Source organism: Anopheles aquasalis, chromosome 2, assembly GCF_943734665.1.
Source record: "Anopheles aquasalis chromosome 2, idAnoAquaMG_Q_19, whole genome shotgun sequence".
NCBI lineage: Eukaryota > Metazoa > Arthropoda > Insecta > Diptera > Culicidae > Anopheles > Anopheles aquasalis.
The window spans coordinates 68,061,019-68,075,646 of record NC_064877.1 but is presented as its reverse complement, the minus strand read 5'-3'; the positions used below and the strand labels follow the sequence as shown (position 1 = coordinate 68,075,646).

The 14,628-nt window shown below is 47.0% G+C and overlaps 1 protein-coding gene across 6 annotated transcripts in view; it reads right to left on the bottom strand.

Moving 5' to 3' along the window:
* The window catches only part of LOC126570769 (protein amalgam-like), an 18,522-nt gene extending 4,745 nt beyond the window's left edge, over positions 1 to 13,777 (bottom strand). For 2 of the 6 annotated variants that reach the window (XR_007607855.1, XM_050228752.1), the window contains exons 1-9: positions 13,672 to 13,777; positions 6,610 to 7,864; positions 6,067 to 6,185; positions 4,272 to 4,457; positions 3,421 to 3,619; positions 2,957 to 3,088; positions 2,714 to 2,833; positions 2,476 to 2,646; positions 2,158 to 2,364 (exon numbers count right to left, since the gene is read on the bottom strand). Coding sequence is in view for 5 of the 6 variants with exons in the window: in XM_050228752.1 (XP_050084709.1) it covers positions 2,158 to 2,364; positions 2,476 to 2,646; positions 2,714 to 2,833; positions 2,957 to 3,088; positions 3,421 to 3,619; positions 4,272 to 4,457; positions 6,067 to 6,185; positions 6,610 to 6,679 (1,204 nt within the window). In the remaining variant the exon portion in view is untranslated. Of the gene's footprint in view, positions 1 to 2,157; positions 2,365 to 2,475; positions 2,647 to 2,713; positions 2,834 to 2,956; positions 3,089 to 3,420; positions 3,620 to 4,271; positions 4,458 to 6,066; positions 6,186 to 6,609; positions 7,865 to 12,548; positions 12,717 to 13,645 lie in introns of those variants that run through there. The other 4 variants (XM_050228755.1, XM_050228756.1, XM_050228754.1 and 1 more) reach the window with 4 other exon arrangements.
* Positions 13,778 to 14,628: the final 851 nt, after the last annotated feature.

Below are 14,628 nucleotides of genomic sequence, written 5' to 3'. Positions count from 1 at the left end.
ACACAGTGCGTCGATAAGCGACGTGATGTACGGAGCAAAAGAGAGAGAGAGAGGGAGAGAGAGCTCGCGTTCGATGTGCGTGCGAAAATGATAATAGTAATATTGATAAAAAGGGGAGCGCGTTGGATTGGATGGCAAAAGATTGCACCGCACGGGGTCACAGGACATGGCAAACAACAAAAAAAAAAGAGGCAAGAACCGCGATAACATACCGATAAAGAGAGCCACAGCGACGGAGAGACGGAGAGAGACGGAGAGAACCGCCGACAAGCCCCCCTCGGGAGGCAGGGAAAGGATCTGATAATCACATCAATTAATTTATTGTTATGGGGTGTTTCATTGTGACGCAATAAAAATTAATTGAGCCAATGCTCCGAAGCTGACGCTCGCACTCGTTCGTTCGTTCGTTTGCTCGTTCGTTCATTCGCTCGTTGGGTGACGCCACGTTTGGCATCGCGCCATTTTCCCTTTTTTTTCAATTATGAACAATTGATGACCACAACGGAAGGAAAGCGCTGGTGGATGGCATGAAGGATGCTGACAGAAATATGTTTTTGTGAGGTAATGTGTGAGGGTGCATTCACCAAAGGAAGGGACTGACAGGTGAGAGATTATGTGCTACGCAAAGCGGCACTAAAAGTTGGCCGATTATCGCGCCTATCGCGTCCTGCGGGGCGGGGATACGCACGGGATCATAAGGTCAGATGATGATACTCAACATGATGGTGCGAATGTTGATTGTTTAGCTGGGGTTTGGAGCGGCAACTCGACTACCGGAACCGTCTAATCACAGCTAATGGCAGAGGATATTAGTGGGTGTAGTTTTTTTTTCAGATTTTGTTTGCTTTTTGCTCAACCTTGTTTTTCTGCGCCGCATAAACCGCAAAACGGAAGCCAATTCGAGGCCATGTCGAGGAGTTCAGTAAACAATGGGTACGCAATTAACCGTTTTGCGTCGCTGTCGTGCCTTCTAGAAGGTGAAAATGGGCCACAAAATCGTCTGTATTATCAAATGAGGTTCGTTTTATGTGTGAGTATATGATTTAATTCACTCGAAATATTTTATCTGATTCGTGTTCAGTTTAATGTTGACTCGTGGTGGTGGCTTTTCGGTGGAGCACGCCACAGACCATGCAATCTCGATGATTAGTTATGAACGAGTGGTATCATTTTTGTCTAGGAAATTGAATCCCATTCTTTAATGTGTTAGCTGTATCCATGGAAAGTGCTGGTTGGAACACATCCTTCATACCAAAGAATCTGTTCGAGGGAATTTGAAAATAATCCAATTGCGTGCAGTTCAAACCAGAGCGTACGTACGATTGACCAATTAGGTGCTGTCATGCCAGTAGCAGATTTTCGGGGAACAAGACTTTTAATAGAGCTCTTGGGCGCTAGGTGCAATGGAGATAGGTTAGTTAGATGTGAGGCTTCTGCACAACCATACAGATTAGCAAGCATGGGTGATCGGTTGGCGTAGCTTCTAGTTCCGCATGTCTGCTGTATTTTCTGATCTCAATTTCCAAGAAATAGAGTATTATTGTTGAGTGAAGTTAGTGGCAGACAACATTTTACTAGCGAGCAGATGCACTAGTTAAACGAAAACTTCTACTTAATTTGGGGTTAGGAATTTATCAGAAAGGATACATCGAGGGAACATTTATTTTCCTGCGAAGATGAGGTTGAGGATTTTCCCATTCTTTATAAGCTTGATGGTATCGTTGGTGTTGTAGGACTTTCCAGTGACTCTATTTGGTTAATTAAGTTCGTTGCAGAAGTTCATTGAAAGGATCACAGGGATGCATTACTTCGATGGGATTGTTAGAAATGATCTGACAGCATTACAAAACAACTCTTTACACTCCTTTGTTCACAGTAAAAGAGCATAAAACATGTTGCAGCAAGACCATGTACACTTTATAAGTGAACTTGCTTTAACGGAGGAGAATTTCCCCAAAGATGTTCCAGAGCTGCATCATTCCGATTGTAGCAGCTGTGCATCGCATCACCTTTAACTGGTCAACATCCCTCTGGCACGTTTTAATGTGGCCCCACCTTTCCTTCTTACCACCCACCGCAAAACATGAACCACCCCCCCCCCCCCCCCCACCCCCTTACCGGAAAAGGTGTGAAAACAATGGAAAGCAACGGTCCTACCTTCGGGCACCGCGAGACTACCGAGGTAATCGTTCTCCTGGATGTGGTTAGTGATGTACGTGTCGCGGGTGAGGGTGTTACCGCCCTTGCCACCACCCTCGTGGCCCTTGCCGTGCGATGGCGTGTGTTGTTTCCTTCGCGGTTGCTTCACTGTCGACGGAACGTACGGTGTCGGTGTGGTCGTCGGTTTCGGCGGTAGATGCAACTCTGCGGCGAGAGGTAAGAGCGAGCAGAGGGGGGGGGGGGGGAGTAGCAGTTAAGGAACACAGCAGCATATAAGATGCAAGTGTAGCATTAGCGTTAGCGATGAAATAGTACCTTGCAACCGTATCCGGGCGTCCGATTTGCCCAGCGCATTGATGCTGGAGCAGATGTACGGTCCGAAGTCACCTTTGTGGAGATTTTTCACCGTCAGGTTGAGCTGCCAGGTGTACGCGTTCAGCTTTTCCTCGTTGATCGTGTACTTTTCGCCCTCGTACAGCTTCATGCCTAGCGATGGAATCGGAATTTGAAGTACGAACCACGAGTCGATGTTCTAACCGCGTCTAATGCCTACCATCATGCCGGTGCCATCCGTTGAGTGGCGTCGGGAATGCCTCTACAATGCACTGCAACAGCACATGGCTGTCAACTGGGGCGGCCACTAGCTGATTGCCGGCCTTAACATTCGGCGGAACTGGGGCGTGCAATTTGGATAAAGAAATGAGAAGTCATTTAGGGTCCACATATGGAGTTTGATGTCGTCATAACTAAAAGAAGATGTATGCTGGTATCACTGTTACTAGTACCATGCACTTACAGTTCACTTGCACATCGAACCGCTTGCTAACCGATGGTGGAACGCCGTTGGAAGCGATGCACAGATATCCGCCCATATCGGTTCGCTGCACTTGGTTGAGGACGAGTCGCTCTCCCTCGACGAACTTAACGACTGCAGAGGCGAAACAAAACATGCCAACAAAATGTTAGTTGTTTTATAGAAAGGATAAAACTTTAAAATGAAAAAAGAAAACGGAACTTCGCTTCTTCGGACACCAAACGAGACGACGGGAATCACTGCATTGTTGGATAATTAACTGGCGTCGGTACCCGGGGGCCAGTTAAATTTGTTAGTAAATCAAGCACCACGTCACACAAGAGAAAGAAAGGGAATGAGAGGAAACTATGCGGGAAAGGAAGCCGAAGGAGAGGCGGCAGTAGATTAAACTTCGCAATCCACACCTTCGTCCGCTTCCATTTCTTCGTCCGTTGGCCACAAATTACCTTGTTTTTCTCTGCCTTCCGTTCGCACGACGATATCCTTGCCATTTTCACGCCTCCACTGGACCGTCGGCTCGGGGACACCGGTTGCCTGGCAGACCAGCTGCACGTTGCCCGCCTCGTTGGCCACACCACCCTCCAGGCTGTTCGGTTCGTGCTCGTTCAAGATATCAGGTGGCACGACGACGTCCAGGTTGCCCGACTGTAATTATGGTTCTCGGTTACTCGGGCCCGTTTGCTCGGTGACTTCCCTTCACAGTCCTCCCCCCCCTCCCCCACCACCAGTCCGCGGGACCGCATGTACCGCGTGCAATTTATGTATTCATGAGCCAATTACCACCCAGAAGGGGCCGCTAGCGATCGTCGTCGCCAGCTTTGAATGCAGGGCGCAGCATTCCAGCATTCTTTTGCCATGGCGGACTTGACAAAAACCCCTGTTCGCTCACTCCCGGGAATCAAACCACCCGGTGTGGGAAGCGGAGTTACTAGCTGTCCGGTTTAGAATAAGAACTTGCAACTAAACTGCCAGCTACCCTCAGCACCACCAGCGTTTGCATTAGAAGCAGCTAGAGAGCTATAATCAGTCCATCCCGTTATTCCTCGCTTACGCTTTCGCTCGATAAATAGTTTCGTTGGAAGTTTTAGAGTCCGTGTTTTTTCTTCTTCCTTCTTTTGCTGCTCGAGAAGTTCGTTTCTAAATCATGCGACGGTCAAAAACATTCCCAAAGTAAACCTCGGAATGGGAGTTCCTGGAACAAACTTGCGAACTGGTGCGACTGGTGCTCTGGCAGGGGTCTGGCTCTGCGGGCTCTGGCTGTTGAAACGAGCGTTGGCGTGACTTCGTTCGTACCCACCTGGTGTCGCATTGGGTCCGTGTTCACTTGGCACATGTAGCTCCCGGAGTCGTTCAGCTGTACGTGCGAGATATGCAGCTTCCAGGTGTTGTGCCCGTTGTGTGTAACGGATAAGCGTGGATTCACCGCGACCATGTGCGTGTGGATGGCCAGGATCGCCTTCGAGTCCGATTTGATCCATGCGACCTACGAAGAAGGAGGATTTGCTTGCATTAGCTGGTACGTAGGGTCGATCGTCTTTAAATGGATTTATTTCCGATTCCGATTCAATGGCGGAAGTAATGCATGCAAACCATTTGACAATCACTGTATCGTTGTTGAATAGTATTGTTTAAGGACTACGACTTGGAGCATGCCAATTTAAACAAGGAGTTAGGAATCGAGAGATGTAGGAGACCTATAGTATAGCCAAAACCGTGTGGCTGTCTCACTCTATGAACGTTACAAATGTCGAATTGTTAATTACCTAAACAACATTGTACCGAAATGCAGCGTTGAGGGGGATTAACTAAATTTGTTTTCGTTATACAGGACTCAAAACATCTCTTAACTTTGATGCAGTTTTCCCATTAATATCTCAAAAAAAAAACATGTTTACCGAAATGTCTCTCCATTTCATGCTTGGATGAAAAAAAAACAATAAAATGGCAAGAAAAATGTTTGAAAAGAGACAATTTAATGCGATTGTATAATTATTTTAAAATAATTATGTACGATGATTTTGCAAAAAAATTGAACAGAATTATCCAATGCACGTTACAGAACGTTCTAAAGTGTTATCATCATCGTCGAATCAGTTTTGTATGATGATAGATCGTAATATTTCTGTTTGCTCCTAATGCTTATTAACGAACGCTCAACTGGTAATCAATCGCAAATATGATCGTAAAATGGGGTGTAACGATACATGAGCTGGATGGCTTGTTAATACCGTTGTTCATTTCTATTCCATTCCATTCGTCTCGTGTGAAAGCATCCGCCTAACAAACTCCTTAGTGAGTTCACCAATTCACCGTGGAAATTATTAACAGAATATTATCGTCTCATTTTCCTTTTTCGCGTGGAGCCAACAAAACAAAGCGGAAAACCACCAAAAGAACAATGAGCAGCTCGATGGAATGGTGTGTCCTCAAACACGCAGCACTGTCTCGCATTGATTGAAGTGAGCTATTTAGCCACCTAAACGCAAACGATAGGTTGGCAAATGAGTTTTCCTATTTCAAACTTGCTCATGCTCCCGCTTAAAGAGGGCTGTCCGTGAAAACAACCAAACCAGAAGGAGCGTGCACCTTCGTGCACCTACCGCCAACGCGCTTGGCTCTTTGTTTTCGATAAATTTTGTAAATGAGACAATCAATAACCCGTACTTTGAAGTAGCGCTCGGTGACATGCAACTTCTGCTGAGCGTGCAGAGCACTGAGCAGGAAAACATACAGGACGACAGCGAGGGGGCGAGTGAGGGCGAAAGGAAGCGACCTGATTATGAATTCATTTCCATTTGAATTCGCTTCTGTTGGATAGAAGCTTAAACACGCACTCGCGAGTCACATCATATCTAAAACCGACATGCAACGAAAATGGCCCTGCTTGTTTCATACAAATAGAACAAATTAAAGAGGAATGAATCTTATCTCTCCAATGAAACAGGCGATCTGCAATGTGCTAACAAATGGATTCAACCTTGAAAACGCTACCGCTACACTTTTTTCTCGATCAAGTCCGCTGATGTCATGTTTTTTTTTTTAGTTTGAAAGCGCACGATCGTGCCCACGGTGTTTAATTAGCAAATACCCACCCGATACTGGCCCAAGTTGTTGACGACGCAAGTGAACGATACATCACGCCCCTGTGTCACCGTGAGATTGTCCAGCGGGGCCAGAAACTCTGGCTGTGTTTCGATCTGGGAGCCATGTCCTGTTGCAGAATCGCAGCAATGAGGATAAAATCAGAGAAAAGGAGAGAGAGAGAGAGCCAGAGAGTGAAGCTAGATGATTTAGAAAGCATTTTATGGAGGTTGCGACGGCTGCTGCGAAACAAAACGAAGAAAAATAAACATAAAATGGTGCGAAACAAATAAAAAAGCACAAAGAAATAAACGGAAACACCCTCGGGCTCCGCGGACGCGATTTCCATTTCCACTTTGCGATCCAAAACAATGGCGCGGCATCGGCATCGGAAAGCAATAGCAAGGTGGCCCAGGACGGCGAAGTGGCCCTCGCCGTGCACGGTGGCCATGGTGGATCGCAACTGCCATCCATTCTGTCATCCATTATGATTATTTACCGTCGCGCATAAATCATACTAATTCGAGAAATTAAATTTCGAAATACAAACTTACCGCTCACCAGCAGCACGACTAATGATATATTTAACAAAAGCTTTAGCTCCAGCAGATTTATGTATCCCATCGCGGCGGTGACGCTGCTTTCCTTCGGTGCATCCGCTGTCGCCGCCGAAGTTCCGTTCTGTTCCGTTCTGTACCCCCGGTTGGTTCCGGTTGGTTCGCTCTTCCGCTTTTCGCGTCACTCGCGCGCAATGCACCACTTGCCCGTTCCGTAATCCTTCGCTGCGTTTCCCTTCCCCTTTGGCGTCCTCTCGGGCAACCGGGCGCTTTCCACCGCTCTTCGAGAGATGAGTCACTTCACTTAAGGCTTAAGCCACGACACTTCACTACCCGTAATGCTTCCGAAACTGTGCTCACTTATTGCACGCGAGGTCCCTCTCTCTCTCTCTCTCTCTCCGTCTCCCCAGGAGGTCCTCACAGGCCAGCCGTTGCCAGCCGTTTCGCACACTTCCGGTGCTGGATGAGATGGTGGTAGATGAGTGGTCCCAAACACTTCACGGTTCTCCGCGCGATCCACTGTAGTGCCCGATACGATACGCGACCGGCCCTGATGGTGGCTTTCAGCAATCGCGGCTTTATTGTTTCGCGGCGCTGCTTACCATCCACCACCAAAGGTAGCCAAGGCTGCTGCTGGTGGATGCTGCTTGCTCTCAGCGATAGCCAGAGCCGTTGATGGTGCCTGCTCCTGCTGCTGCTGCTGATGCATAAGCGTGCAGCATCATTGGCACGCTCTCGGTGGGCGCATGTAGCGCGCCGCTGATGATGTTTCGGCGTACAATTCTTTGCTGCACAGCACAGCGCAGCTTTTACTGGTCCAGGAAAAGAGAGAGAGAGAGGTCGTCGTGACTACTTCTACTTTTGCTTCTACCACTTTTACGGTCGCTGGCCAGCTTCGGCCTGATGGTGGAGGCTGATGCGTGAAATGTGGCGCGTTTTATTCATCCGCGTAATGCACAGAAACAAACGACTTCTTCACCATCACCCTTTCCTCTTATTCACCGTTTTCACATGCGCACACATAAACTGATACACCGAAGCGATGCGATGGCGTATATCGTATTGGTTTGGAGTGGACATTAAAATGTTGATTGCACAGGAACTATAGCATTCCTCTCTCTCTAAGTTCTCTTTATCCTTTTTTTATATTGTTGCTTTGTTTCGGGTTGATTCTGTTGTGTGGTGCGGACACCACCGTGGCCACAGCTGTGCTCCGGTCGTAAGTAATTATTCAGAGACGTGAAAGAACTTCCTATTGTGCGGTGGGGAGGAAAAATGGAGTGCGAGAACCATTCGTTATCAACTGGTACGGAAATGTGTGTATATTATAAATTCTGATGAAGTATGGAAACCGTTTCGTAGAAGAGGATTCATATGGAGCTATGCGTCTGTGCAATCCATAAATTAAAAGCCATTTTGTTTAGCAAGTTGTGCAAAAAATGTCCCTCTCGGGAGTGAGGAAATTATTATTAATTCATCAGAACAGCTCAATTCATTTTCGAACTACACTCAATTGGTTACAAGTACAGCGGCTGTTCTATCGAATCGGTAATACCCGTTTAAGCGCTGAAATGCGATTGCAATTTGTGGAACATGTCAATCGTTTGGAAAGCCCTGATCAGCCTCCAATCCACTATCGTGAGCGGAGTTGAAATTAATCAAAAATCATTAAATACGGAATATTCGCATAATTCCAATTGGGTGAAATTGCAAATTACGGTGGCAACGACGACGACGACGACGAGGACGACGAAGCGGCTCGGTCGCATATGGTGACGGCTTGATTTCCGTGCGTTTCCGTTAGCGCACATTGGCGTGTGCGTTCTCCGCTGCCAGATCACAATTGTGTTACGTTTCAAGTTGCCCCCGGATTAATTTATGTACCACACCGTGACTCCATTAAGCGATGCGAATGCTAGAGCCCGCACGTGCACGTGATCCCCGGAGTTCCTTTACCATTCGACAATTGTCTTGAATTATTCAACCAACTGTTAGGAAAGGGCAGGCTGGGTTGGTGGTAGTTTTGTTTGAATGTTCCTTCAAAACTGCGGGCTGGGCTCTCCGGGGCAGCATCATACCAGTTGGTTCTGTGCTGGACACGAATATGAATTCGAAATCTGTTTGAGACGCTGTGCTGTGCCTGGCCCATGCGGTGGCCCATACCCACGGATGTGCACGAGTGTTTCGCATGCCAAATGTCTCATTATGCCGCGAGAACCAGCTGGTATCGGTATGCAATTTAATTAGATCATTCAATTGATTGCCGTTTTATGGGCGAAGCGCGAAGGACCAGCTGGAATATTGATGCCGCCCACGCTATGCTTAAAGCTCGGCTTGGAAACTATTAATGAGCGTTTGCTGGTTGATTGCGGATGCTGGTGCCGAGTTGCGAAATTTCTACATGGATAGGGACTTCAACATAATTGGCAAACATAAGATAGAAACCTGTTTATTCATAATTATCGTCAACATATCTGGAGATGTTCAGTTATAAGGAAGTAGAAATTTCCATAATGCTTTCATGCTTTCATATAAATTATTCTTAATCATTTTAAACTCCCAACATGTCCCAAAGACATACCCTTGTATTTTTTACTCTCACATAAACCAGAAATGAACATGAATGTTAATATATAAAATTTCATTTTTAGTGATTCGTTTGAACTGCGGATTGTGAATAGAAATGAGCTATATTCAATTCTGTTCTACCTGGTCCGCAATAAGGCAAACAAGAAATTGATCATCTCCTGTCACCTCACCAGGATTCGACAAAAGGTAATTGTGATCCACCGGTGCTTCTATTAAATAAAATAAGTCAATTGATAGTGTTTGCCGGTGACACACTCTGAAATTTTATCACCAAGCATTAGCGAAACTCGATGGCAACGAATGGCAGTTTATTGGCTCCATATACTAGGCCTCCCTTGTTATGCCCAACCGGAGCACCGGAGCACTCGGAGATTCGATTATAGTAATGTACCTATGGTGAAGTAGCGAGCATAAAAAAAGACTCCACTCCGTTGATTCGCTTGACAACCCATCGGAACGGTACAGTTTGATGGTTGAAAGGAGAGGACACAACAGTGCCTCCCCTGTCGCATACCACCGAAAAGGGAACACATTTCTCCTAATACCTTCATTTTTCTTCCACCCCCAAAAAAAGGTCCAACCGAGGAACCGAGGGGAAGTGCCTTTTCGCACGCTGTCGCTGCCGTCTTTGGCGATCAAGTGTGAAGGCACTTTTGAGCGAAGGCCTTTTCGGGCGGTTCGGGCTTCCGTGCTTTTGTCCATCCTGTGGTCACTCCCGTAGTACGCCTTCATCCTTTCGCCAACCAGCTCCCTCCAGTGATCCCGTGGTGTGGCCGTATCGGCACACCGGCGGATCGATGACCGAACTGATAATGGGGTTGTTATGGTGAGGGCAATATTCAACACGTTACACTTGGAAAATTGGAATTGTTATGAGGAATTGATAGCGCTGCCTCGGACTGCTGGGAAGCGAAACGGGAAAGGTCCATCTACGGCTTGCCGGTGCCGGCTGCATTATGAAGATTAACATCCAACTGTTTAACAGTAATGCTGCGTGCGCTAGGGGGAGCGTGTGGTCATGGTTGCTGGCTTCGCTTGGAAAGCAGTTGGTAATAAATGTAAAATATGTAACTGTGAGCATGGGAAGGATCATTTATTCTGGTTTGTTGCTCGGCGCAGCACATAATATGATCGATCCTTCTGGGAACGAAAGGGATCGAGTGTTGCTTGAATGGTTGAGCAATTTTGCCGATAATGTATCGTCAGGATGTGCCGTTGTGAAGGGCGTGCTTGGCATTGAATCATAATCAGCATAGAAAAGACTAGTAATCGAATTTGGCTTACGCATGTTTTAAATTCGAAAGCCCTAATTTTGCGGCAACACTATGCTGCTAAATAGTGTCAGGAGAGGCGCTAGTACTAAGTTGTCTTAGTTTAAACGAGATTTTTTATGAAAAATTTAGAAAATCCCATAAATAATCGAAAACGCCTAATAGACTTAGAACCGCATCAAATGTTCCAAAAAATATATCTACGTACTTTTATCATATTTTGACCTGCTATAGAGTAACACATCACTCTAGTTTCTACAACTATTTTTTAGTGAAATTAAAATGCTCACAAATAACAATAAATTCAAGAATATGTTAAGATTACTTCGGTGTCATTCCTCTTCCACAAAGTATGGCCGTGAGATAGGCGAAGAATGCATCTTTGTGATATTTCTTCATGCCGACTGCAATGGTGGCAGCTCTAACAGTAACCATAACCGTTTTATAACATATTTAAAGGCAAATTATTATTGAAACACTCAACCACAGTGTCATTTATGGTTTGTCAGCAATATCCATTGTTGGCAGCGACTTTTATGTAAAACCGAGGATAGTTCTTACATTTTATGAGCCCCTAAACTCATATTAGCATGCGGACTGCAGTAGAATGTGACAGTCAGTCAGCGGGCCATTTATCCACCTAATTTGGAGGTGCATGGCTTTATTCAATTTGATTTTTCCTGAGTTTGTTCGTGGCCAGAGAGGTAAAAGCAATTCCAAAACCGCACCGTGAAAACGAAAAGATGTAGTTCCATTGCTGAAAAGCATGGAGGCGCCAGGTAACCGGTAAAATTGCATACTTCCAGGGGTTTTGTAATAGAAATTTTGCTAAAAAAATATCTACATCTTTATCAAATTGCATATGATAATTAATACAAAATAAATTGGCGAGCAGCGAGTTGGATACCCCAGACCTGCCTTTGCCCCAGACTGTCATTGCAACGTAGAGATGAGTTCTTCTTGCTTGATTATAATAATCGGTTCCTCATGATTGTTTAAGCATTTTCAATACAAAGACTCGCCAATATCGCCTATCATTAGGACCCTAATCCCTACAGTATCTCACTCAGTAAGTTACTTCCCCAGAGTAGCAGAACTTCTGAAATCAATAACCGCAACCTCCTGCTCCACACTTTCCCATCTTCGGTCGCACGGTAATGATCTGACCGATTATGAGCGATTATGATCTTTAAACTAACACGCCCTCCACGGCATTCTATCGGTATCGCACGCATGTTATTTATTCAGCGATGCCTATTCGAAGGTAATAAAATGGGAGCAATGAAAAGAACAACAGCGAGCGTGGAAATGACCGTGTCACCACCAGTGCCATTTGGCGTCAAACACAGACAGACGGACGGTTGGACGAACGGACGGACAGTTTATCCGTCATTAGCCCGATTAATTATCGTGTGTATCGTGCCGCATCGCTCCCGCCGGATAATGGACGGTTGGTGTTACAAAAATAAAAAGAGCGATTACTTCCACCCACCGCTACTGGTATTGCATTGTTTGCTGACACTGAAATATTCATTGTGGCATTCGGTCGCTTTGTATGCTCTGCAATCCGCCGGTATCTCTCTCTACTTTGCGCACCGCACGTCTGTTTGTTCGCATAATGAACAGTTCCGATCGACTACAATGAAGTGGTAGAATGGAGGTGCTTTTTGTGTAGCGAGGAAGGTAGAAAGGAGTGCGTAAGTGATTTCCATTTCCGAATGCCCTGCTCGTTCGACCTCCCGGCGGTGGTACAGCGAACAAGGATCGCGATCCGAGTTGTAGCATGTTTTTTAATTATCGACCCAGATAAGACACGCTGCAGAAGCGTTCCTACACTGTTCAACTAGAACGTCTGAGTGCTCGATCCCAACACAGTTTGCTCGCACACAAATTAGCACACAATTGCACTTTAATACACTGTTTTCGTAATGTGATCTCACACCGAGAATACCTAGGTGAACGGGGACGGGCACGGAGGGTTAATGCCACTACTTTGGCACACTGTTTCTGTTGCTCTGTCACGCAAATGGTCTGGCCTCAGGATTCCACGCTGCACCCGCTGCACAAAGTACTCACTGCGGGAATCGAGGTCAGTTGCTGGTGGTGGCTTACTTCCTTTGCTGTCCGTGTCGATGCCTACACGCCGGGTCGAGCATTGGAGCAATGATTATTTGCATGATTTTATGCTTTTGCTCACGAGAAGCTCTGCTCGGCCTGCTCTGTCTAGCGAGCGTTGCTTGAACTTGCAGGCCACTGCCACGGACTAGCAATACAACTCCCCAGTTCCTGTCGAGAACATCATCGAGCAGCATCGGGCGGCCTTGCGTAGTGTTGTGCTAATATTGTGCGGATGTTGCACTGCAATCATGTTTCCGAGAAAAGCAAAAAAGCAAAAAAAAAAAACAGAAAAACAAGGAATGAAAGGGAAAAAGTGCCGCAACCATTGCACGCCAGCAGTCTGGTTGGGTGGTGGCGGGGTTAATCACTACCCGGAACAATCGGGGTTGCTCGCTAGCTCCAGCTTATCAGCTCTTTCAATAACATGTTGATCATCATCACCATTCCATCAAACCAGCATCATCATCAGCGTGCGGGTCGGTTGGAGGAGGTGATCGGTACCAATCGCGAGGGGCAGACCAGGCCAGGCCACTAGCAATCAACATCAAACCCCATCCCCAAGGCCGGTTTCGGACTTGAACTCAGATACTGTATCGACTGGGCACTGAGAAGACACACACTTCAGACAAACGCCCCGGACACCGACCAGTGCGCTGCGAGGGTGGCACTGATTGACCTTCCGTTTGCCTTTAACACTCTTTTCCGGAGCTGAACGTTAGACACCATTCCGCGACACAGAGACACGCACGCACACACACAGTGAGACACTCGCGCGCGGATCCACGCCCGCAGACACATAAATAGCACGCCAATAGATAGTTAATCCTGGGCCATAAATTCTGGAACCAACGAACGAACGAACGAACGAACGAGTACCGGTACCAGAGTGCCAGGAAGCAGCCGGTGGAAGCAGTCAATCTACTGTGATGGGGATCGTAAAAGCAAGCAAGCGAGCGAGCGAACGCCGGGGGACCGCGACCAGTGAAGCGCGATTTGAAATCGCGCGCGCCTTCCGCGAACGATAAGTCGGCGGCGGCAAGCACGTGATTACGCACCGTTGCACCGCACGCGGAACACTCACGTAAACCATGCGCTGGTCTGGTAGCGTCGTGTAACTAACCGGCGGCGCTGGTGCTGGTGGTGGCACAGATCTTGGAGCGTAACACATCCGCGTGTAATGCAGCGTCGGAACGAACTAGCCTTTTTGGGGCCCACCGAGGGTGTCCTTCTTGGCCGGACACGACGAGTGCCGAAACGAATGCCGGCCGAGCTCGCGTCGCCGATCGGAACGCGAACACCCGGACCTTCGTCCTTGGTTCGTCCTTACCTCGAGCTGCGAGAGTGGGGATGGAATGCCGAGAATCCCGCGGAAATGAAGGGGAAGCCGCTTCGTGTGCGAGGGAACTTCTTCGGAGCTTTCGGAGACCGTCTTGGGGGAGCACGTGGTCGAGTTTGGAGCGGATATAGCGTCGTCTCGCTTGGTCCGCCGTACGGAACGAGTGGCTTGGCTCAGTCTTTAGATTAAACAAGGAATTAAGGCGTCTACGAAGCTGGTCTCGCGGGCTCTTCGCCAAGTGGGAACGGGGAGTAACTTGTGTGATCGGATTCGATCGACGCCGCCGACAAGGTCGCCGTTTGATTGCCTGTTATCGACAGCCATCTTGGGACGGTTGGGGTCTTGGTGTTGGTTGCCACTAGGAGGATGGAATAGTGTTGTTTGCTTCGTTTACTTTCCTTGGTTTGATCCTCTATGGATTGTTCTTTTGATTCAAAATGGCGATTCGTTCGAGTAATCTATGGTGATGGTTTGTTTAAAGGGGGGTGCTTCGGTATTTATTTTTTTGTGACACATATTTTTTTAACAATTTTTCCATGAATGCTGATCCTTTCAAGAACATTGTGTAACATTTTTGAATCAATCGAAAAAAAACTGACAATGTTATAGATTTTTGATAATCCACGCTTCATCAAGGCTCAATGCAGCTCGCTACTTTGAAGCGCGTTTCGCAAAACCAACGATTTTAAAGTCGCTGTCCAT